A 25,216-nucleotide genomic window follows, 5' to 3' on the forward strand; every position below is an offset into this window, starting at 1 on the left:
CTAGCACTACTGGTAATCTGAAACACAAAACCTAAATGACATGGGGACAAGTATTACAGTATCTAAGTCTTCATATACATATTTTACATAATGAGGTATTGCAAGCGATGTTGAGTAAGAATGTTATAAATATTATAACAGCTGGGACTGAGCTTGGTTCTCTTGGATCATGTTCCCAGCATCCTTCCGGTTCCATGGCTTTCTATGTACTACAACTACCTTACATCAAGAGTGTGTGTGAATAAAATACCTAAAGTTTAACAAAAAAGACTTTAATTCTGTGATATTGGATCTTCCTGCAAAACAATATAATGTAAAGATATTATATCATCAATATAAAATATCACATGACTAACCACATAATACAGGAGAGACTGACTTTTAAACAAATCACGTTGAGGATAGAAAACTAAATGCAAGAGTGAAAAGCTGAGCTCAAGAAAACAATGACCCTGATCCTTCTGTCTTAGGTTGGAGATCTCATGCGTGTATCATGTCAGCAATACAATCGACTATGAGTGCAATGATTTCATCAATCTCACATTACATGAGACTACAGTAAATGCAATAAACTCGGCACAAAGCATGAGTGATTGAAGCATCTAATTAGAAGCTTCCTTCTTGATATATAATGCAGCTCCATAACCTTAAACCAATGGGTAGAGGGCAGCAGTAGATATTCCACACTGGTTGTTGTGGTTGCGTGCTATCCTGATGTAGCCATGCTCTCCCCAGGAAGGGTTCCATGAATTTTTCACAAGCCAGTAATCCACACCCCACGATGTGCCATAACCCACCACTAGTGCACCATGGGTCAGCTGTGTTGATGAGCACTGAGGATCATAGTATATGCCTGAAATATGTTAAAATATTCTTATATTTCCCTTTCAGTTATAACTAAATGGAATATAGTACATACATGGGTATATACACACAAATTCAGTCCACAATAATACGATTTCTCCATTTCACACAACACGCAACAACATGGAACTCTTTCTCCTTTGTTCTACATTTTCCTGTCATGAACCTTGCTGAAGGCAACTCCTCACACTTGGTCCAACCACTTGTAGTTGGAGTCTAGTTATGGCAACTACTTGGGTATCACATGAAACACACGACATTCATTCCCTGCATCACAAACATCAACACAAAGGCAACATACATACCAAAATAACCGCAGAACACTAACTGGTACCAGATTTGGACAAGAAAATAATCCCTTGGTATCAATGGAAGCTGAAGTAGACCACAGGGTAGGAGAGGAGGGGGTGATGGTACTGGCCACATTGAGGAGTGTGAACACAAAAAGAGAGGTCACTGACTGTGAGGGCAGAGGTAGGAATGTTTGATGATATATAGTCCTGATGGTGTTGTATGGATGCCAGGTAAGGACAATAGATCAAAAAGTATGGATAAGAGTTGATGTATTAGAATAAATTCGTACTATATGTGATGTGAAGAATGTTGATTGAACAAGAAATAATGAGGTAACATAGATGTATGATAGAAAGAAGATTAAGTATGGGTTAGTTGAAATGGTGTGGACATGTGGAGAAGATGACAAAGAAGGGTATACATGTTGGAAGTTGAGGGAATAAGGAGAATAGCAAATCTGAGGAGGTGGAAGGATGGAATGTTAGGTACTTTGAATGATTGAGTCCTGTACGTGCAGGAGGGTGTGAAACATGCTGGGACAGAATGAACTGGAGCAATAAGGCATACAAGGGGTTACATACTGTCATTGGGTTGAACTAGAGCATATGAAGCAGCCAGGGAAAATCACATAAAAGGTCTGTGGGGTTTGGCTGTGGATTAGGGGGGGAAGTCTGATTTTGGTTCATTATTCATGACAGCTAGAGTGGGCGAGCAAATGAGGTCACTCCTGTAATCAAGAACAGTAAATAATCCATCTTAAGTCAAAATAAAAGAAAATTAGTCAGAAATAACCAAAATACATCAGATTTGAAATAACTGGCCAAAACTAAAAGTTGCAAGATGCTAAGTTCAATAATGCTCAAAAAAATTCTTCCAATGTGCTGACTGGAACTGAACACCTGGCTTTATTAGAAAATTAAATGCAAATCAAACGAAATTTGGAAAATTTGGAAAATCCACATGAAGGCTTGATTGATTCATTCAGCCCATCTCCATTCTCACTTTTACCATAAATATGAGGCTTGCATGCCTTGACCTAGCTGGTCATGGGGAGAGCTAGAGTGCTTCAGGATGTGAGCTACATCACTGAGAAGACAGTGATAGTCCAAGGTGAAAGGATAACCTAGCTTTTCATAATGTTTCATAAATAATTTGTTGCTGATTGGGTTAAACTGCTTTCAAAGGACAGGATTGCCAATACTAAGTACTTCAAATGCTGTTGAGTGCAAAGAACAAAACTAAAAGTACTATCCCATGATTATTCAAGGAACAGGTATGGATCTGTTATATGAAATGTAAATCTTAAAATTTGACTAATGTGGTTGGCTTACCATGAGTGTAATAATGGAAGGACTGACGGGAAGCATCAATGGCAACTGCAATAGGACCAATGTTGGCTACTGCAGCCTTCAGAGCTGACTCACTGCCACTATGGATACTTACGTAGCCTTTAACATTAGCCACTGACATGAGTGGATTATAACGACAGACATTTTCCTGCAGGTAAATGGGTCAGTCATCAAATGCTCTAGAAAAAATGAGGTCAGTGATTAATGTCCTCATAATACCTAGTTTCAGTGTGCTATAACCTATGACTTTATCCCCACATTCTATTTCAGATAATATAACATCAATCTATCTATATCTTTGATGCCTGTTCCCTTTGGGAACTCTCATCAAGGGGGTGGCCATGGTAAAAAAAAAAAAAGTCTCCACTTATCCATGTCCTTACATGCCTCCCTTGCATACACCATTCCATGCATTCTTTCTCCATTTCTCTCCCTCCAGTGCCATTCCACTCTATTTCCCTATGTCATAGGTGGTCTTCCTCTCTAACCCCTTTACTCTTACTACCATATAATCTCTTTGTAAACTTCCCATCTTGCATTCTTTCCACATGCCTAAACCACCTCAAAGTATCATGTCACCTACACTACCACTTCACAATTCATTCCCTTCACATTTCTTGCCATACCCCTCTCAGCACAGACATCCAAGAGATAACCCATTCTCATTTACTTCAGGTAATCCCCCCTACCATTCACCATCTCGCCAATTTCATCACATCCCATCTTCACATTCATACCTCCCATTACAACCATCTTTCTCTCCTTCAGAATTCCAATCTTTCCTTTCATCCACACTATTTTTGATCCACTACATCCATGCTCTGTAACCCCTTTCCATATTCTTGGTAATAGTACTATTGTACATCCTTTTCCCTCTTACCTGATACTTTCCAATCATTGCCATCCATACCACTTCTCCTTCCACACCCTACCACAACTTGCATTCATCATTTCAATTTTTACTCCATATACTCTGCCTAATGATATGGGTTTACCTAATCCCCAGCAATCCAAACTATAACTTTTAAAATTCTCCACTTGCTCCTCCTTTTAATGTTACCACTCATCACAACATTCTGAGCCATCACCCTCAGTTGCTCATCCCCTTTACTCCCCAGCATAACTGGTGGACACCAATGCTGCTTCTTAGCCTTTAGTACTTCACACACAGTACAACATACTGTAAATTGTAAGTAAAACATCTAAAATCAAAAATCAAAATCAAACATCATATTTGCTACATTTCAGCTGTACCAAATAAATTGAAGTTCTAACTCACTCTTTTCATGGGATAAATCCAGCACATATAGCCTTGCTATTCATTCAAACATGGTCTCAACTTATTCTTAAAGTGATATAGTCAACAAAGTCTTCCCACAAATGAAGCACTTCATTAAGCGGAATCATCATGCAAGAGAAGCTCTTTTCCTTTTTCTGCTTTCACACGATCACCAGCCATTCACCTGGCATCTTCATGTGTAACCCAGGCTTTTACTGGTTTATTTGATTTTTTCATCTTTTTCTCAATTTGACTCTAGCACTCATTTCTTAATCATACTGGAACAGACACTGATCCCTCCCAGTGGTTACTATCTTAGCAGGCTTTCATTTATGCATGTTTCTAAAGGATTTCTCACAAGATGATTGTTTCTTAAGTCACTTTATTCATCTTTTTATGGTCAAAAAGACATAAAGTAGTACAAAAGAAGGTACAAGGAGAGACTGATAGCAACAGAAGGTACAAGGAAAGACTGATAGATAAAAGGAGAGAAATTATCAGAATTACAGATATTTCAGATGATGCTAGCAGAATGAATGCACAACAGATACATTGGTGTCATTTTCTGTATGATGGCAGTGTGACATTAGAATCACTTGATAAATCAACTTAATGTGTGAAGTTAAAAATAGAGATGCAATTGTTTACACGTGGAAGTCCATGTCACACTAGATATAGACTGAGGATATGACAGTAATTTTCAGAGGCTGTATATACCTGATCTATTTCATGAACACAAAAAACTGTTAACAACGGCACTGTATAAGGCATTCTATAACATGTATCCTTGCTAATCACAATCCCACATACCTACACATCTTTAGTTACCATTGTTCTTTTCCATCTTGATTCAGCCTTACTCCATCTCTCTTTCATCTTTCATATTCAGGATATCAATGTGTCAAAGTTTCTATCTGGGCTAACTTTGGTATATCACTGATTTTATTTTTACAGTGATAGTGCTGTGTGAAAAAAATAATAAGACTGGTGGAACATGCATTTAATCATGATATCTAATTCTACAATAACAAGTAACATGATGGTGTGGGAGGGCTATGAACATCAAATCTGGGATTAATTAACATTCAAAAGGTGAAACTTTTTTGAGAAATCACAGAACTTTCCCTAGCAGACGAAAATTTTATGTTTATTGTTGTCTGACAAAAATATGACTTATGGGCTTGCATTTAGCTCCAGTTCCTGTGAGGTTTGAGCATTGTGCAAGTCTGAGAGCATTCCAACATAAATAACAAATTCCAGACGAAAGTCTTACCAATTGCGGGAAGAAGTACATATCAAAACTATTGTTGTATTTTGACAATAACATGAAATATCAGGGTATATCTATCTCTGCTTCTTTAAGTATTTCACAAACTTGCATGTTAACTTTAAGTTTTCCCTGATCTCCATGGCCCTGCCATTACTGACTTATCTATAACTATGGAATAGAAATCATAGATTCAAATCATGTCCTGCTAGTCTTTATATGTTTTCTACACAGTACACTATCATTGTAATTCATGGTTATTCAAAATCTAGTCTTGATGTTCCGCTAAATGGAAATTCTACCTCAACTAAATATAACATGAATACCAAGTTCTATGATCTAAATTCAATATTTCAACTTTAGAAGTTTTACCTAGTACTAAGTTCTATGATCTAAATTCAATACTTCAACTTAAGAAGTAGTTTTACCTAGTACTATCATCAATCATAGTAACAACATGAAAATTTGATTGTCACCAAAATATGTATGTTTACTCCACATTATGTTAAAAATGTAGATGAAAACCAGATATTAAAAAAGCGAAACAACAGTCGATGAAAATATCTCAGTAAAATGAAGAATACTATCCTATTAACAAAAACATCTTGTTTTGCTTCCTTCAGGCAAACTTCAGAAATCAGAAAAGGTAACACTGAACCCTGATGACCTATATTGATTCTACTCCAGATTCTATACATTTCAAAACCCAATTCTAAGCACTCTCATTATTGCTATCATGGTTTTTTCATACATGCTCGCTATTTCCCACGTTAGCAAGGTAGCATTCAAGAGCAGATGACTGAACCTTAGAGGGAAAACTCTTCACTTGGTCTAATCTCTGTTCCTTCTTTAGGAAAGCAAAACTGAAATGGAGGATTTACAGCCCACAGCTTCCACCCCTTTTAGTAGCCTTTTACGACACGCAGGCAATACATGGGAAATATTCTTTCTCCCCCATCCCCAGGGACAAATGATAATTTTCATTTATTTTCATTATACTTAGTCGCTGTCTCCTGCATTAGCAATAAATAATAAAAATAATAATAATAATACTTTTTTTTTTTTCCAAAAGAAGGAACAGAGGGGGCCAGGTGAGGATATTCCAAAAAAGGCCCAGTCCTCTGTTCTTAACGCTACCTCACTTACGCGGGAAATGGTGAATAGTTTAAAAGAAAGAAAGAATACTTGACCAGTAATCCCACCACCAAGAAATATGATAAAAAGTCAAAAACTCTGAAGTTATAATTCTTTACATGAAATACATTCCTTACCCTTGCTTGATAGGGATAATAAGCCTCACTGTCAATGCCACCATTCTGGTTAATGTAGGTGAAGGCAGAGTCCATGCGGCCCCCCCTACAGCCACTACACAAGTGGCAACAGTCTATGAGGTTCTGCTCTGAGATGATAGGTAGGGAATGCCACTTGCGGAATTCTTGACCCTCTAATGCCCCAGTCTAGCAGGAGAGAATGTTTGTACTTAATTTTCATCGATAAAAGTAGCAATTAATATTACAAAGATTGTTTAATGAGACCAGACAGTGAAACAACATTGCAAAACCTTCCCAGCTGGGTTGGATGCTACAGTACATGAGGATCTTACCACTACACCTCTTAGTAAAAGCTTCTCTGAATGTTTGCATGGTAAAGGCAAAACTGTTTTCATCCCTGCTGGTGAGAATAAACTTATGCAAAAGTGCTGTGGCCAATACAGATTTGAGCAAAGAAATTCACAAAAAGATCCTGGTGTGCATATTCTACACAAAGCTAAGAACAAGTTACTGGTAATCCATAGTAGTCTGAAAGTCAAAATACTATTGACTTAACCAGCATCTCGACACATTGCCCCACAACTTAATTCTCTGACTTAGATAAAATCACTTACAGAATTAGAGTTACATGAGCTTTTAAGTGAGATATTTCTAATACAACAGAAAGGCTTTTATAATATTCTTCAAATAATATAGGTTATGAAATACATCAGCTTAAAAGATGACGTGACTGTAGATCTTAAAAGTAGTTGTTGGGAGTCTTGATATGAACTCACAGGTCAGTAAGGTCGTAGAGGGTTCTATGTGGTTACAAAACTTAAAAACAATAATATGGCTCAGAATGTAATAAGCTTTTAGGGAAACTGTAAGCCCTGAGTGTTACTTGTTTTACAGTAGCTTTTCAGGAGTTTGGAGAGATCTAAAATGTTGGTAGCTGTAAGACTTTAGTTACAGAAGGTTCAGGAGAGGTAGTAACATATCCTAAAAGGTTAATGTAATTTCAAATGAAGATAAAGAAGGAAACAGGATATACATAAGCTGAGTTATTTACTCTAGATATTCCTAGAGTAGATTAGAAGGCTTAAGAGTGGTTCTAAAGGTACCTACAGGTGTATGAAGTACTTTAGTAGCTACAAGTCTACATCGCCCTGAGGTAGTTTTTACTCACAGTTGCGAATGCCCAACCAGATGCACATTGGCCCTGGTTCTTAACGCCAGTAACAGCACCCTTTTTGCGCCAGTCTACAGAGGAAGGCAGCTTCACATCATCATCCGGAGGGATATATGTAGCTCTAAGTTTGAGGGTGTCATTGATGTTCACCTTATGGAAGCCAGTCATAGTAGATACAATTTCTTCCCTTAGCTGTCAATCAAACCAAATGTTAGGAGCTTTCAAGTCACTGGTATTAGCTACAGAGGAGGTAAAGAGCTAAGTTACAAGAAAAAGCCAAAAAAAAAAAAAAAGAGTACACACACTTAAGCTACAAAATGGAACTCTTTGATGTTCGCAATATACAAGTAACTAAGACTGATACCTAAGCTGTGAAATTCTTTTATATTTGCAACTAAAAAGTACATAAAACTAAGAACAATGAAGTATAACTTGGATAATCTTATCTTAAGCTTTGTCACCCAAAATCTAAAGAAATACTGGAGTTGGCATCATACAAAAATATTCCATGACAGTGGATCAACCATTCTAGTACAAAAAAAAATCTTGGCATCATATAAAAATATTCCATGACTGGATCAACTATTCTTGTACAAAAAAAAAATCTTTCATATGATAATTAAAATGGGATTTTTGAGGTACACAATTAACCTTTTACAGGTATTCCAATGTAAAAAAAAAAGTTTCTCCCACAAAAGGAGGAAAATTAGCAAAATTTGAAAAACCAAAAAAGTGTCATGAGTCACTTAAGCAAACAGAGATAAGTACAAAATGCATATTCAAACTATGATTTTACTTTCAGACATTTAAATCTTGGTATGGTGCCATCATTTAAACCCAGTAACCTTAGGGACTTATCTTCCTTACATCAACTCCACAGCCCTTAGAGACTCAGTTTTCCTTTAGTGTTACACTCCAAATCACTCTTCGTGGTCTGCTGTTATGCCTAAATATAAGAGCTGGCTGTCATTGTTGCCCAATGCACACAATTTCATATATATGATGATAAGGCCTGAGGGAGATATGGCATTTATGCATGCCTCTAGAGAGTAAAGGAACAACAAGTTCCTGCAAACACAGATGGAGTATAATTAAGGCCATACAGCATAGGGGTTTGGTCCATGGGAAATTTGAATCCTTGCTGGTGCCACAAACGGGGATCAAGTAATGAAAAAAATATATAATTATATATATGTGTTTTGTACATGCTTTACCCTCTAAATCAATACCCTCCCATAAATTTTCCCAAGAATACTCAACAAACTTAAACCTCTGAAATTTGAACATTCACCATCATCCCCTTTGCCTTTGTAAAATGGCACTATGCATGCATTCTGCCAATCCTCAGGCACTTCACCATGAACCATACACACACTGAATATCCTTACCAACCAATCAACAACTCAGTCACCCCCTTTTTTGATAAATTCCACTGCAATACCATCCAAACCCACCACCTTGTCAGCTTTCATCTTCTGCAGAGCTTTCACTGCCTCCTCTCTGTTTACCAAACCATTCTCCCTGACCCTCTCACTTCACACACCATCTCGACCAAAACACCCTATGTCTGTCACTCTATAATCAAACACATTCAACAAACCATCAAAATACTCACTCCATCTCCTCACTTCACCACTACTTGTTATTACCTTCCCATTAGCCTCCTTCACCAATGTTCCCATTTGTTTTCTTGTCTTATGCACTTTATTTACCTCCTTCCAAAACATCTTTTTATTCTCCCTAAAATCTAATGATACTCTCTCATCCCAACTCTCGTTTGCCCTCTTTTCCACCTCTTGTGCACAGAGCATAAGACTGGGGAAGAGCAATGTGGTTTCAGAAGTGGTAGAGGATGTGTGGATCAGGTGTTTGCTTGGAAGAATGTATGTGAGAAAAACTTAGAAAAACAGATGGATTTGTATGTAGCATTTATGGATCTGCAGAAGACATATGATAGGGTGATAGAGATGCTTTGTGGAAGGTATTAAGAGTATATGGTGTGGGAGGTATGTTGCCAGAAGCAGTGAAAAGTTTTTACCAAGGATGTAAGGCATGTGTACGAGTAGGAAGAGAGGAAAGTGACTGGTTCCCAGTGACTGTCGGTCTGCGGTAGGGGTGCATGATATCTCCATGGTTGTTTAATTTGTTTATAGATGGGGGTGGTTAGGGAGGTGAATGCAAGAGTTTTGGAGAGAGGGGCAAGTATGCAGTCTGTTGTGGATGAGAGGGCTTGGGAAGTGGCTGATTTGGGTGAGAAACTGCAGAAGTTGGTGACTGAGTTTGGTAAAGTGTGTGGAAGAAGAAAGCTGAGAGTAAATGTGAATAAGAGAAAGGTTATTAGTTTCAGTAGGGTTGAGGGACAAGTTAATTGGGAGGTAAGTCTGAGTGGAGAAAAACTGGAGGAAGTGAAGTGTTTTAGATATCTGGGAGTGGATTCAGGAGAGGATGGAACCATGGAAGCAGAAGTGAGTCACAGGGTGGGGGAGGGGGGCAAAGGTTCTGAGGGCGGTGAAGAATGTGTGGAAGGCGAGAATGTTATCTTGGAGAGCAAAAATGGGTATGTTTGAAGGAATAGTGGTTATATGGTTGCGAGGCATGGGCTTTAGACAGGGTTGTGCAGAGGAAGGTGTATGTGTTGGGAATGAAATGTTTGAGGACAACATGTGGTGTGAGGTGGTTTGATCGAGTAAGTAATGAAAGGGTAAGAGAGATGTGCGGAAATAAAAAGAGTGTGGTTAAGAGAGCAGAAGAGGGCGTGTTGAAATGGTTTGGCCTCATGAAGGAAATGAAAGAGGATAGATTGACAAAGAGGATTTATGTGTCAGAGGTAGAGGGAATGAGGAGAAGCAGGAGACCATATTGAAGGTGGAAGGATGGAGTGAAAAAGATTTTGAGAGATCGAGGCCTGAACATACACGAGGGTGAAAGGCATGCAAGGAATAGAGTGAATTGGAACAATGTGGTATACTGGGGTCAACGTGTTGTCAATGGATTGAACCAGAGCATGTGAAGTGTCTGGGGTAAACCATGGTAAGTTTTGTGAGGCCTGGATGTGGTAAGGGAGCTGTGGTTTCGGTGCATTATGCATGAGAGCTAAAGTTTGAGTATGAATAAATGTGGCCTTTTTTTGTCTTTTCCTAGCGCTATACCTAATCGCTGTTTCCCACATCAGCGAGTTAGTGCCAGGAAACAAATGAAGAATGGCCCATCCACTCATATACACATATACATACATAAACACCCATACACACACATATACATACATATACATTTTTTTTTTTTTTTCATACTTTGTCGCTGTCTCCCGCGTTTGCGAGGTAGCGCAAGGAAACAGACGAAAGAAATGGCCCAACCCCCCCCCCATACACATGTACATACACACGTCCACACACGCAAATATACATACCTACACAGCTTTCCATGGTTTACCCCAGACGCTTCACATGCCTTGATTCACTCCACTGACAGCACGTCAACCCCTGTATACCACATCGCTCCAATTCACTCTATTCCTTGCCCTCCTTTCACCCTCCTGCATGTTCAGGCCCCGATCACACAAAATCTTTTTCACTCCATCTTTCCACCTCCAATTTGGTCTCCCTCTTCTCCTCGTTCCCTCCACCTCCGACACATATATCCTCTTGGTCAATCTTTCCTCACTCATTCTCTCCATGTGCCCAAACCATTTCAAAACACCCTCTTCTGCTCTCTCAACCACGCTCTTTTTATTTCCACACATCTCTCTTACCCTTACGTTACTTACTCGATCAAACCACCTCACACCACACATTGTCCTCAAACATCTCATTTCCAGCACATCCATCCTCCTGCGCACAACTCTATCCATAGCCCACGCCTCGCAACCATACAACATTGTTGGAACCACTATTCCTTCAAACATACCCATTTTTGCTTTCCGAGATAATGTTCTCGACTTCCACACATTTTTCAAGGCTCCCAAAATTTTCGCCCCCTCCCCCACCCTATGATCCACTTCCGCTTCCATGGTTCCATCCGCTGACAGATCCACTCCCAGATATCTAAAACACTTTACTTCCTCCAGTTTTTCTCCATTCAAACTCATCTCCCAATTGACTTGACCCTCAACCCTACTGTACCTAATAACCTTGCTCTTATTCACATTTACTCTTAACTTTCTTCTTCCACACACTTTACCAAACTCAGTCACTAGCTTCTGCAGTTTCTCACATGAATCAGCCACCAGCGCTGTATCATCAGCGAACAACAACTGACTCACTTCCCAAGCTCTCTCATCCCCAACAGACTTCATACTTGCCCCTCTTTCCAGGACATATACATATATACACAGACATATACATATATACACGTGCATATTCATACTTGCTTGCATTATCCATTCCTGTCACTACCCTGCCACACAGAAAATCGCATTGCTAACCCCCACTTCAGTGAGGTAGCAAAAGGAAAACAGACAAAAAAGACAACATTCATTCACACTCAGTCTCTAGCTGTCATGTGTAATGCATCGAAACAACAGATATCCTGACAGATAGCATAGGAAGTTGATACCAATAAAATGGCTGACAGATAGGTATATATGCTGATAAAAAGAACAATTAACAGGTAGATGTACAAAGACAGACTGACAAGCATACAAATGAAATAAATGTAACATACCATATCTCCAAACTGGTTGAGTTTGAGTTTGAAGGTAGTCTGGTTCTGAGCATAAAGTTTGTTGTGCTCTAACACCTTGAGCTTGTTGTTCAGGAAGATCTTCATGCGGAATCTGTCCTCCACCTTGTTACTGTATTCCTTACCATGTTCCAGCTGCAGAGTTAAACAAGAAATCCTGTACAGATAACCTTTATAAATTTTTGACAAAGATGAACAGATAAAGATGACAAAAGATCCAAAAAACATTACTGATGAAGATAAATGTCATGACAGAGACAGAAAAAGGCATGGGAAATATGCCACTAACAAATATACAAATTCAAGAAAGGTAAAGAAAAACCGATATGAAAAATATGGTTCACAGACCCCATGACATACATCACAGAAAGACAAGGAGAAAAAGCAGAGCAGAGACAGAGTACAGAAAAAATGTACTACTGACAAAGACAGGCAGATGGGTAAGTACCAGACGTAGATAAATGGGATAGAAAGAATGACAAAAAAGTACATAAAATACACATACTTCAGAAAGACAGAGATTTGCTGAAAGAAAAATCTGGAACAAAGAAAACAATGTGACAGCTGTGTGCTACTAGGGAAAAAAAGCACCTTCTTAAATGACAGTTTTTATACAAATACTAAAATTTGTACTGCCAATACATATCCATGAGGATGGGGGAAAAAGAATACAGCCCACACATTCCCTGCATGTCATAAAAGGTGGCTAAAAGGGTGGGATCTGGAGGCTGGACATCCAACCATCTTGTTTTACTTTCCATAAGAAGGAACAGAGAAGGGGGGAAGTGAGAATTTTTCCTTCTAAGATTCATTTATGCTTCCTCGCTCACATGGGAAAAGGTGAATATGTACAAAAAGAAAAAGAAAAAACAGTGATAATAATAGCAATAACATACTTAGTTCCTACACCATGGGTCCCTTCTATCTTTATGAGACTCCTCTATCACTCTGGAAGTTTACCATGTCCACCAGTTGGGACCACAGGTCATAATCTCTTGTGATATGTGTGTGTATCTAAGTGCAGATAGTGCAGGATAATTCAGTAGTAGGTGCTTGGTACTTTCCTTGTGGTAATTACATTGTAGGCATGAAGGATCTTGGGATATGCTTAAAATGTGTTTATAGTGCTGCAGTGGTGAGTGATATCCATAAACAGGAGAAGATGACGTGTTTATTTAGGGAGTGTGGTTTTTGATGGGTGTCTGGTGAGATGGAGTTTAAGAATGAGTTGGAAGGTAGGATGTTTTATGCTTGTCAGGTTATTATGGTGCGTATGTGTTTTGTCATTGTTATATTTGTTGAGGGTAATGGTATCTGTCTATGGAGGTTACTGAAATGTGGGATAGCAGAGGTATATAATTCTTCTTGTGAGTTGGTTTGATTATGGAGTGGTTTGGGTGGGAGGCATTTGGTGTTGGTGCATACAACAGTGTCAAGTCGGTTATGGTGGGATTATGCTGGAAGGATGAAATGTTAAATTCATCTTGAAACAATTCCATTGAGAATGCACAAGTATCTATAATTCATATGGATACATTACAGAGAGTTTGGCATTAAAGTAATATAATGAAATTTTTTCTTATAATGTAAGGAATTTTGCAAAATCTTAAAGCTTTTAGCACAACAGTGCTACCCCAGAGCAGAAAGGGTACAGCCCTTGAGCACACTGGTATGACGAGAGCACAGCAGGGACAACCCGTGAACACAACTGCATGTCTCTTGGGTGTGATGGCCTGGCCTTTGGCCTGACCCTTAAGGACTAGGCCATGAGGTTCCACTATCATATCCAAGGGTTATGGCATTCGTATTCAAGGATCATACTGTTGGGCTTAAATGGCTGAAAACATTCATACCATGTCCAGTGCAACATATGCAGATTACTAAGTATATGAATGCTACCTCACTGAAGCAGAGGAAGCGACACTGTTTCCTGTGGGGTGGGGTAGCACCAGGAATGGATAAAGGCAAGCAAGTATGAATATGTACGTGTGTATATATGTATATGTCTGTGTATGTGTATGTATATGTTGATATATATGCGTATATGTGCCTGTATGGGTTTGAGTATATTTATGTGCATACGAGTGGATGGGCCATTCTTCATCTGTTTCCTGGCACTACCTTGCTGACACAGGAAACGGCGATCAAGTTTAATAAGATATATATGAAATAAAATGAATGTTTAAGCATATCCAAGAATGTATTCAATCTTTTAGATAAAGCATTAAGAATAATTGTAACAAGTGTACAAATAATCAACACCACAAAGTGTATAAATAACTGTTGATTAATAAAGCTAAATACATGACATGTTTAGAAAACTAATGGTCTGAATAACCTAATAACATCAGCAGACTTCTGAAAAAAATTCTTCCAAACTATCTCTTCCTTGTTTTGGTCTTCAACTCCACAAAGGATAGAAGAGTATGGTTTGCCTATTTCTTACCTTAAACAGCTCCCATTCTTCCTGTGCCACTGCCGTGATTGAAGCAGCAGAGGCCGTTCCCATCACCACCATGACCACCACCATGGATAAGGCTACCGCTGCTCTCCACATCTTTGATAGAATTTGCTTCCTACCTACAAAAGATGGATGTAACTCAAAAAAATTATGAAGAGGCAGAGACATAAAGATATACATTTAGATACAGATACAAAAGGAGACAAACAAGTAATGAATAAAGATAATAATGATTTATAAGCTTTTAGAACCTATCAGTACAATGTTAGTCATATGATTATCTGATTACTCAAATAGAATGTAAGAAGTAATTTCAAGCAACCAGAAGTTATGGGTGATAAGTTTCTATCTGAGTCCTGCCTTAAACTTAGGTGCAAGCACATCAAGACAATGAAGTGGATTGAGAAAGAAATGGCCAAACCCACCCACATACACATGTATATACATAGACGTCCACAGACACACATATACATACCTAAACATCTCAATGTATGCATATATATACACACACAGACATATACATATATACATATGTACATAATTCATACTGTCTGCCCTTACTCATTCCTGTCACCACCCCACAACACATGAAATGACAACCCCCTTCCCCATATGTACGCGAGGTAGCACTAGGAAAAGACAACAAAGGCCACATTCGTTCACACTCAGTCTCTAGCTGTCATGTATAATGCACCGTAACCACAGCTCCCTTTCCACATCTAGGCCCCACAAAACTTTCCATAGTTTACCCCAGACACTTCACATGCCCTGGTTTAATCCACTGACAGTACGTCGACCCTGGTATACCATAACGTTCCACGTTACTTTATTCCTTGCATGCCTTTCACCCTCCTGCATGTTCAGGCCCCGATCACTCAAAATCTTTTTCACTCCATCTTTCCACCTCCAATTTGGTCTCCCACTTCTCCTCGTTCCCTCCACCTCTGACACATATATCCTCTTTGTCAATCTTTCCTCGTTCATCCTCTCCATGTGACCAAACCATTTTAAAACACCCTCTTCTGCTCTCTCAACCACAGTCTTTTTATTACCACACATCTATCTTACCCTTTCATTACTTACTCGATCAAACCACCTCACACCACATATTGTCCTTAAACATCTCATTTCCAGCACATTCACCATCCGCACAACTCTATCTATAGCTCATGCCTCACAACCATATACCACTGTCGGAACCACTATTTCTTCAAACATACCCATTTTTGCTTTCTGTGATAACATTCTCGCCTTCCACACATCTTTCAATGCTCCCAGAACTTTCGCCCCCTCCCCCACCCTATGATTCACTTCCACTTCCATGGTTCCATCCGCTGCCAAATCCACTCCCAGATATCTAAAACACTTCACTTCCTCCAGTTTTTCTCCATTCAAACTTACCTCCCAATTGACTTGTCCCTCAACCCTACTGTACCTAATAACCTTGCTCTTATTCATATTTACTCTCAGCTTTCTTCTTTCACACACTTTACCAAACTCAGTCACCAGCATCTGCAGTTTCTCACCCGAATCAGCCACCAGCGCTGTATCATCAGCGAACAACAACTGACTCACTTCCCAAGCTCTCTCATCCACAACAGACTGCATACTTGCCCCTCTCCAAAACTCTTGCATTCACCTTAACCACCCCATCCATAAACAAATTAAACAACCATGGATACATCACGCACCCATGCCGCAAACCGACATTCACTGAGACATATACATATATACACATGTACATATTCACACAGTCCCTTCATCCAATCCCGTCGCTACCCTACCACACATGAAATCATCACCCCGACCCCTCCGAGGTAGCGCTAGGGAAAGACAAAAAATGGGCCAGCATTTTATCGCTGCTAGTAATCATAACAAATACGTTGCCTGTGGGGTAAAGCGTTTCTATATTTAAAGGAACTTAGATAGCCTCTGCTCTTCATCCGCTTATGGGTCTTTCTGGTCTTAGCTAAAGGCATCGCAAACAACTTGTCGCTCTACCTTTCCTTCACTTTTCCGTTCTGACGGTACTATAGTTGTCTCTCCCGTAGGCAGTACAACTCTCTTTGGTTCTCATTCCTCCTCATAATAAATAAATCTATGAGAGTTGAACCAACTGGGAGCGAGATTGTGCAACTACAACGTGAAGGATTAGACGTGAAAAAACATAACTAAAATGTTAGCAGAGTGGTAATAGATACTAAGAATATGGGTGGGATAGTTCACCTTCATCGTTCTTGTTTGAACTATTAATTTCCTCAAACTGCAGTACGTATATCAATAATATCGGCAAACGCATTCCACTTACTTTTAAAATGAGCAGGGTCTGATTCCAAACACTCGACGCAATTCCTGTATCGTACAACAAAGAATTAATCTCCATACAGATTGCCAATATTTAGGTAACCTTTGACTTCTTTTTCAAAATCTTGCAGTAACAAATTTGCACGCTATGTTTCTGTAGTAATTACACGCTTGTATACGCCGTTAATATACTTGAAATAGTAAGAAGGAAAATTATCACCATACGTTTCGCGTTTATGTGCTTTGGCAAGCTGGTCATGTTGTCAGGAATAACAACAAAAAAAATCAATATATTATCAGAAAAAAACAAATACTGATCAGATAAGGAATATCTCGTCTTTATTGTTACAACTCAATGTCTGAGCAGTAGGTGGAACATTTTGAAAGAACCAAATCCCGCTCAAAGTTACAGACCGGTGCGCCTACCTCTCTCTTCACCTGTTTACTACAGACGTTTATATCTTTCCCAGTCTTACACTTCAACACCACAGAAATATGTTAAAATATCCCAATGTACATCAACCAAGTACACATTAAATCATCATGATTCTGTTATCTCACCATTACACTGCAAATTCTCACAGTCACCTTCACAATCCTCACCACAGAAGCTTTGCATATTTTTAAGCCATCATATAACTACTAAATTCTGATTCGCTACTTCAAATTTGGGTAATCTTCAAATATATCACATTCTAACTTTGACCTCGCTCAGGTGGTGTTCACATGGGTACGCCTTAGTCTTCTTCGGGTGGTCGTACCTAGGACACATCCTGGTCTCAGTTTGACCTTGATTGGGTGATTACAAGGGCACGCCTTGGTCTTACCCTCACCTCGTTTAGGAGGAGGAGAATCTCAAAGGTACGCCTTGATCTTAGCTATAACGAGTTCGTCACCCACCTCTCTATATAAGCAACACAAATGGAACACACACACACACACGATAAGTTGTGTATTAGGTATTAATCAAAAGCTCTCCAACAAAAAGTAAGGTCAAGTGTGCAATGGGTACATACCTTTGACTAAAAGCTGTCTAAAATGTAAGGTCAAGGGTTGATAGGGTATACAGCTTTAAGGATGCAGCTCATGCACCGCTATGACCCGCCCCGTCAGACACACGTGTGGGTGTCTTGTGATCCGCTGGTGCTCGATGCCAGATTGTCTACGTAAGAAACTATAATCCAATTGCGTCAAATAAAATATTCGTTGTTATACTGTAGGAATAATTTCGCTGATCGTATAAAACAAATGTACTCCTACTCATGATGGATAGGATCATATATAAAGCAAAATGAACTATCAGTTCATCTTTGTGTACATGGTGCAATACCGCGACGTACGAAGCACAAAATAGAGGTTGATAAACTTAAGAGCTCCATGCTATTTAATGCAATGCTAATTTTCTTCTCAGAAGACTCATTATCATTTTCCTGAAGTTTCTGCAACCTCAATCAAGAGTAAAGCTCCTTACTTATGATTACGTACTTATTAGAACTATAAAACTCTGGTAACGGTGGAAATTACGTTTACCGAGAGTAGGAAAGAAAAAGTCGAGTGTTTAAAACTTCTAAAGTACACGGTGAGGCGTGAGAGCTACCGACTTTGGCGTTAATACTCTAACGGCCTTAGGAATTTCTCAATGGCCTCGCGAGCCTATTCAGAATAATGCTTGGTGAACCCACTTAGGATTACGATCCCCGATATTAGCCATTATTAGTGTACAAGTTTGAGTCTGTGTGCTGGAATTAAGAGCAAAAATCTCTCGTTGATAAAGTCACCCCAAGCCTATTTGCTCCTGGAAACAGGCAGAGTATTTTTCATAAATCACAAATCAGTTTCGATCAAATCAGATATGCAGTATATGATGCACAAAATGCTTTCATTTTTAGGACGGAACACACATTTCTTTGACAATTGGATGAGACATTGCAACCTAAGGAAGTCGGCTGCATAAGTTTTTACAAGCGATGTGACAAGACTGGTCTTAACCATACCTATGGAACTCCTAGCGGACATATCGCTATAAGTTTCGTTCAGGTTGTCGTAATTTTGATAGATTGCATTTTGTCTGTAATTCATTAAACTAGGTCTAAAATCCTTAGTTTGTAAAGGTATTCGAAATTTGGTGGTACCATTATTTCTCCATATTTGAATGCATTTTTCTGCATATTTTACAGTAAAAAGTGCTTTGAAATTTTTAGTAAGAATACCATGAACATTTTACGTTTCCTCATGAAAAAGTTATACCCATTTTAAAATAGTTTCATTGTCAATTCATCGTGGATTATATGATGAATTTGCAACATAAAGTTCGTTTCATAAAGTCTAACTTATTTCCTACCTTTCAAGAGCATCTTCCTTCATTCTGAACATTTATTACACGCTGTATTTGCAGGTTTAACAAAACAGGTATATGAATAATGGAAACATGTATTTGGGGTTTCGTTTTAATAAAAATACATAACACTTAACTGAATGATCTAATAGCTAAGGTACTTTACTTAAGAGGAGCAATTTCCAAAAGGAAAAGGCCACTTCTCTCCCTTTCATAACAAAGAACAGTGTTATCCCCACAAAGGAATACTCAATTATTAGGAATAATGGTGGATAATGTTACTATCCAAAATTCAAAACTAAGTGACCAACTTTCTGTCTTGGCTCTTGATTTGAAGTTATAAGTTCTAATCTTAATTTGGTGCTTATACTGCCTACATTGAAATGTAGCTTCCTTCATCCATTACTCTAAACTTTTTAACAACATAAAACTTCAAATCAAGCTTCCTTTGCATGACTGCTTCAGCATTATTTTATGTGATTCTCATGTTTGAGAAGCCTAAGTCATCAAAGCACTCAAACCCTACCTTTTATAAGCATTCTTATTTCACTAAATGAGGGTAAATGATACAACAGGCAGACTTATCATTTTTACTGGTCTTTAAATAGATTTAATATATACTGTACAATCAGCTCTGCAGATATTAAGCCTATCAAAACTGTATACAACAAATGCTATCTTAAAAAAAAAAAATCATGGTTTGGGAATGTACAATAACAGTGCATTTCTCTCAAAAGCATGCAGGTTTATATCACTTAACCTTTGGCCATCCAATTCAAGTCTTAAAACAAGAGGTTATATTTGTGTTAATTTGGGAAGATCATCTTATGAAGGAATCCTTCACACTTAATTATAGTCAAAACACTTGAGGATTCCCAGCATCAGGTACTTGCAATGGGTTGGTATGTCAAACAGTTCATTCAATACAAGCTAAGGAAAAGTTCTCTTACAGACTTGGTGAATTCAATTTGAATCTTCTCCCATACCTTAAAAAAACTGGGAAGTGTTTTTCCAGGCACATGATCATACTAGTGCTGCACACTACAATCTTGCTTTCTTGAAATTCACAATGCAAAACAAATAAACCAATTCATCACATTATTATTTACCTAATAAGTCCCTAAACTATAATCACAGGGACTATATTGGTTAGAAGAGTCATTATCATCAAATCCTTATCAATTATCCTCGACAGCTGCAGCTCGAAACATTCTATATGATAACTGATTTTGACTTATCAAAGAAACTAATTTTCATAAAGGAATCAAATGCTAACTTGTGCCTGACAGTATATCAAAGTTAATTTTCAGTGTAATGCATCCTGGTTCAGTACACTCCAGTGATTTCATGTAAAGAACAGTCCCCCAAACAGAAAAAATATATATTGTTGATGCATATATCTGTCAATTACATATCAAAAGGAAGCAAAGCCAATCTGTAATGAATAGCAGACCAGCAGACAAAACCAGTCAAAAAGATAACACATAGTAGAAGTGATTCAGTGAGCAATTTCATACGAGGACACACAATTATCCAAACAAATTTTTTGGGTACAATCCTATGCATACTGTATTTACTGAAACAAAGACCTGCAAGTTATCAGTAAAAAAGAAAAATGACATCTGCTTTAGGTTACACAAAGTACAAAGGAAAACCATTCTGTAATCACAAGTTGCAACTGTGCTTGAAGTTGAGGTTATAAATATACTGATCCAATATGAATGACTTATACAGTCCATGAGTAAGAAATAGGACATAGTACTAACTCCAACTATGTTAAAATTTTGGGGTAGATTTCCTAATCCATGCACTGCAAAAGGAATAATTATAAGGTCTCTTTACTTTACAAGTTCAGGAAATGGTCATAATTCACTTATTAAAATTAAAAGATTCACCATACCTCAAAATTCATATTCAGGGTTGTGATACTGATAACTTGCCTGAATTGCATGAATGCATTCCAAAAGCACAGATAAAGGGCAATGGAATAAGAATGGACTCGTCGGAAGCTGTTTGTCACTTCAGTGGTTCTTTGTGGAGGACGGCTGTCAGCGTTATGTAGTCTTAGCCCAGAGACAGCAACCTGTTTCTGAATTACTTGTGTATCACCACTTGTGACACATTTTCCATCCCCAAACTCTGAGTTCTTAGGCAATTGCCTTAGCCTCAGGGAGGAAGGTCTCCCACACCTTTATGATCTGCCAAGAGGAATTTAAGTTGGTAAGTGCTGGATAGTGTAAGCTCATTTGCAGAAAGTATTTATAAAGGGTCATAAATTACATATAATGACTCATATGTCCTTAAATGTAAAAGGGAAATGGAAAAAACAGCCTTTTGAAACTTATGAGCATGAAATAGTACTTACCTGCTTTAAGTACATGAAACAGTATTTTGCCAAAAGGCGTGACTAATATGAAGCAATTACGACATGACTTACTTGATGAATAAGTTTTTCTGCAACTTTGCTCATTACATAACTGCCAATCCTAGGTTCAGCGGGGACTGACTTCAAACACACATCAAGTTTCTTTTTGAGTGTTTCTCTAGGTGTTCCATGTATAATTCTTATTCTTCCTGGTTATAATCTGAACATTCTTTCAATCTTCCTTACAGAACTCTTATATTTTCTTTTGATATCTCTTAAGTATATTCCATAGCATTCTTGCAAAAATATCAATTTTGTTACTTCCTTGCTGAAAACCTTTCAGTTCAAAATATTGTTATCCTTTCATTTCATGATGAATATTTCTCTTCTTTCTAAGCTGTGAAGTTAGAGTTTTTCAGCCTATCATGGCTGTTCCTGTTCTCCATCCCCTTAACATTTCTCATGTGGTGCTTCAGAATTCTTCCAAACTTGTTCATAATGGGTGGGTAGTGACCATATAACACAGCAGGACTCAAATTTGCTCCTTATATATGCATCAAAAATTTTCTTCAGTGTATTTCTGTCTCTTATGGTGGAAATTCTGATCATCATGTAACACATAAATGCATCTTTATTCCTATTATCATGTCTCTGTTCCTATTTCCATAGGGCTGATCAAATACATAGAAGCATGCACCTTCCACAGAAACTAATCTTGTAAAATTGGGGAGCCCTCAACTACATAAGTTAGCAAAGGGAAGGGATGTTCATTCCTGGGGTAGGTTTGCTTCCCTGCTACTTATCGTAAATATAAAAGTTGAATTATTGTTAAATGACCCAATTTTCTTATAAAAAGGCTCCGAGGAAAAAGCTCCAGAAACAAATGATGTTATTCGTAAAATGCTTAATGCCAAGTCTCAGAGCTTATATGCCTTAGAAAGCATGTTAGTTCCAGTACCACAGTAATGACAGGGGTATATATCCTAAAAAACACCTAAATGAAATATCCCAGAGAAAGCTTATAGAGGAGATGGACCCGCACAATCTTCTGAACTAGATGACATCTCACCAAATATACTCAAAAAGCATGAAGGGATCGTTGACAGCCATTGGGGAAGCTGTTTAGAATCTTGTTCAATGAAACAGCTAAATATCTCTACATTTGAAACTTAACCTTCTACTTTTGGCTACTTTATTCCATGAAACAACATCCAGTACCTAACTAATCAAATGTTACCTATCATGAAGAAAACCTTCTATGACCTGCTTTCTTAATTCACAGATAACTGTCACACTGTTCAACATGATAACTATAATGATATTTTTGGAGATTATACTCTTCCATCTCCCCTTCTTTGACACAAAATAAAGTACCTTGCCCATCATTCCACCAGTTTCTGCAATATCATTACTTTAATCAACTTACCTGCTGCTGCGATGTCATAAGGGCTTCCAGGTATTTGACTACCATTTCTTTGAAATCTTTGACACGTACAACATCAAACTGTTCAACTTCTTTCTTGATGGCTCGTGAAATTCTCTCAAACTCTTCTTGGCTTCGTTCCACCTTTAACTCCCACTAAATAAAAAACAATGTTTATTGAGGATGACATGACATGAAATATCAAGTGATAGATATTCATACTTATCTATAAATTATCAAAACAAACTGGAGGTAAGTATATTTTAGCGGCAAAGAAGCTTGATGCTCTTGGATAAAAAAAATGTCTTTTTACTACCTAAGTGCCCTTCCCACCTCAGCATGGTAGCATCAGGAACACACAAACTATGCCCGTATTTGCAAATGTACATCCTTTATCTCCCATGTATGATAAACTGAAAATCAGAACACAGGATCTATCTCTTCTATTCTTCCATCTTGGTTACAGCTACATACATTCAGACTCAAGCCTGAGCCCTCAGGCAATTCCTCCGGTGGCTCTTACTTTGGTTGTTATTTTTAGTATTTTATCATACTCTGTCGCTGGCTCCTGTGTCAGCAAGGTAGCGCAAGGAAACCGACGAAAGAATGGCCCAACCCTCCCACATACACATGTATATACATACACACCCACACACGCACGTATACATACCTATACATTTAAAATGTATACATACATATACATACACAGACAAATACATATATACACATGTATATACACATTTATTTTTTTTTATTTTGCTTTGTCGCTGTCTCCCGCGTTAGCGAGGTAGCGCAAGGAAACAGACGAAAGAATGGCCCAACCCACCCACATACACATGTATATACATACACGTCCACACACGCAAATATATATACCTATACATCTCAATGTACACATATATATACACACACAGACATATACATATATACACATGTACATAATTCATACTGTCTGCCTTTATTTGTTCCCATCGCCACCTTGCCACACATGGAATAACAACCCCCTCTCCCCTCATGTGTGCGAGGTAGCGCTAGGAAAAGACACCAAAGGCCCCATTCGTTCACACTCAGTCTCTAGCTGTCATGTAATAATGAACTGAAACCACAGCTTCCTTTCCACATCCAGGCCCCACAGAACTTTCCATGGTTTACCCCAGACGCTTCACATGCCCTGGTTCAATCCATTGACAGAACGTCGACCCCGGTATACCACATCTTTCCAATTCACTCTATTCCTTGCACGCCTTTCACACATGTATATACACATATATGCACATATTCATACTTGCTGCCCTCAGCCATTCCCGTCGCCACCCCACCACACATGAAATGGCACCCCTCTCCCCCGCAAGCACTCGAGATAGTGCTAGGAAAAGACAACAAAGGCCACATTCGTTCACACTCAGTCTCTAGCTGTCATGTGTAATGCACTGAAACCACAGCTCCCTTTCCACATCTCCATATCCAGGCCCCACAAAACTTTCCATGGTTTACCCTAGACACTTCACATGCCCTGATTCAATCCATTGACAGCACGTCGACACCCAGTATACCACATTGTTCCAATTCACTCTACTCCTTGTGCGCCTTTCACCCTCCTGCATGTTCAGGCCCCGATCACTCAAAATCTTTTTCACTCCATCCTTCCAACTCCAATTTGGTCTCCTGCTTCTCCTCGTGCCCTCCACCTCTGACACATATATTCTCTTTGTCAATCTTTCCTCACTCACTCTGTCCATGTGACCAAACCATTTCAATACACCCTCTTCTGCTCTCTCAACCACACACTTTTCATAACCACAAATCTCTCTTACACTTTCATTACTTACTCAATCAAACCACCTCACACCACATATTGTCCTCATACATCTCATTTCCAACACATCCATCCTCCTGCGCACAACCCTATCTATAGCCCATGCCTCGCAACCATATAACATTGGTGGAACCACTATTCCTTCAAACATACCCATTTTTACTTTCCGAGATAATGTTCTCATCTTCCACACATTCTTCAGCGCTCCCAGAACCTTCACCCCCTCCCCACACTGTAACTCACTTCCGCTTCCATGGTTCCATCCGCTGTTAAATCCACTCCTTGATATCTAAAACACTTCACTTCCTCCAGTTTTTCTCCATTCAAACTTACTTTCCAA

At 38.6% G+C, this 25,216-nt stretch overlaps 2 protein-coding genes across 5 annotated transcripts in view; both read right to left on the reverse strand.

The window, feature by feature from the left end:
- Positions 1 to 256: 256 nt before the first annotated feature.
- LOC139767339 (cathepsin L-like peptidase) lies at positions 257 to 18,088 on the reverse strand. 2 transcript variants are annotated; one of them, XM_071696661.1, is made up of 7 exons: positions 17,954 to 18,088; positions 14,619 to 14,752; positions 12,155 to 12,307; positions 7,493 to 7,687; positions 6,325 to 6,510; positions 2,490 to 2,655; positions 257 to 853 (listed from the first exon to the last, which is right to left on the reverse strand). In XM_071696661.1, the coding sequence occupies exons 2-7, from the start codon at positions 14,727 to 14,729 to the stop codon at positions 648 to 650; spliced, it is 1,017 nt and encodes a 338-aa protein (XP_071552762.1). In that variant the 5' UTR covers positions 14,730 to 14,752; positions 17,954 to 18,088; the 3' UTR covers positions 257 to 647. The 2 variants fall into 2 exon arrangements, with proteins under 2 accessions (XP_071552762.1, XP_071552763.1); XM_071696662.1 differs by lacking the exon at positions 17,954 to 18,088 and adding an exon at positions 16,942 to 17,135.
- A 1,760-nt stretch (positions 18,089 to 19,848) lies between these two features.
- The window catches only part of LOC139767282 (sorting nexin-2-like), a 53,150-nt gene continuing 47,782 nt past the window's right edge, over positions 19,849 to 25,216 (reverse strand). For all 3 annotated transcript variants that reach the window (XM_071696472.1, XM_071696471.1, XM_071696473.1), the window contains exons 12-13: positions 23,064 to 23,216; positions 19,849 to 21,470 (exon numbers count right to left, since the gene is read on the reverse strand). In XM_071696472.1, the coding sequence (XP_071552573.1) occupies positions 21,420 to 21,470; positions 23,064 to 23,216 (204 nt within the window). In that variant the 3' untranslated portion in view covers positions 19,849 to 21,419. The remainder of the gene's footprint in view (positions 21,471 to 23,063; positions 23,217 to 25,216) is intronic.

Source organism: Panulirus ornatus, chromosome 59, assembly GCF_036320965.1.
Source record: "Panulirus ornatus isolate Po-2019 chromosome 59, ASM3632096v1, whole genome shotgun sequence".
Classification (NCBI taxonomy): domain Eukaryota; kingdom Metazoa; phylum Arthropoda; class Malacostraca; order Decapoda; family Palinuridae; genus Panulirus; species Panulirus ornatus.

What these genes read in the sequence shown, in the direction of transcription:
- LOC139767339 (XM_071696661.1), bottom strand. Translation starts at nt 14,729, where the DNA reads ATGTGGAGAGCAGCGGTAGCCTTATCCATGGTGGTGGTCATGGTGGTG. An exon ending in AAGAATGGGAGCTGTTTAAG is followed by an intron (nt 12,308 to 14,618) that starts GTAAGAAATAGG and finishes TTAACTCTGCAG; the next exon opens with CTGGAACATGGTAAGGAATA. An exon ending in CTTCCATTATTACACTCATG is followed by an intron (nt 854 to 2,489) that starts GTAAGCCAACCA and finishes AACATATTTCAG; the next exon opens with GCATATACTATGATCCTCAG.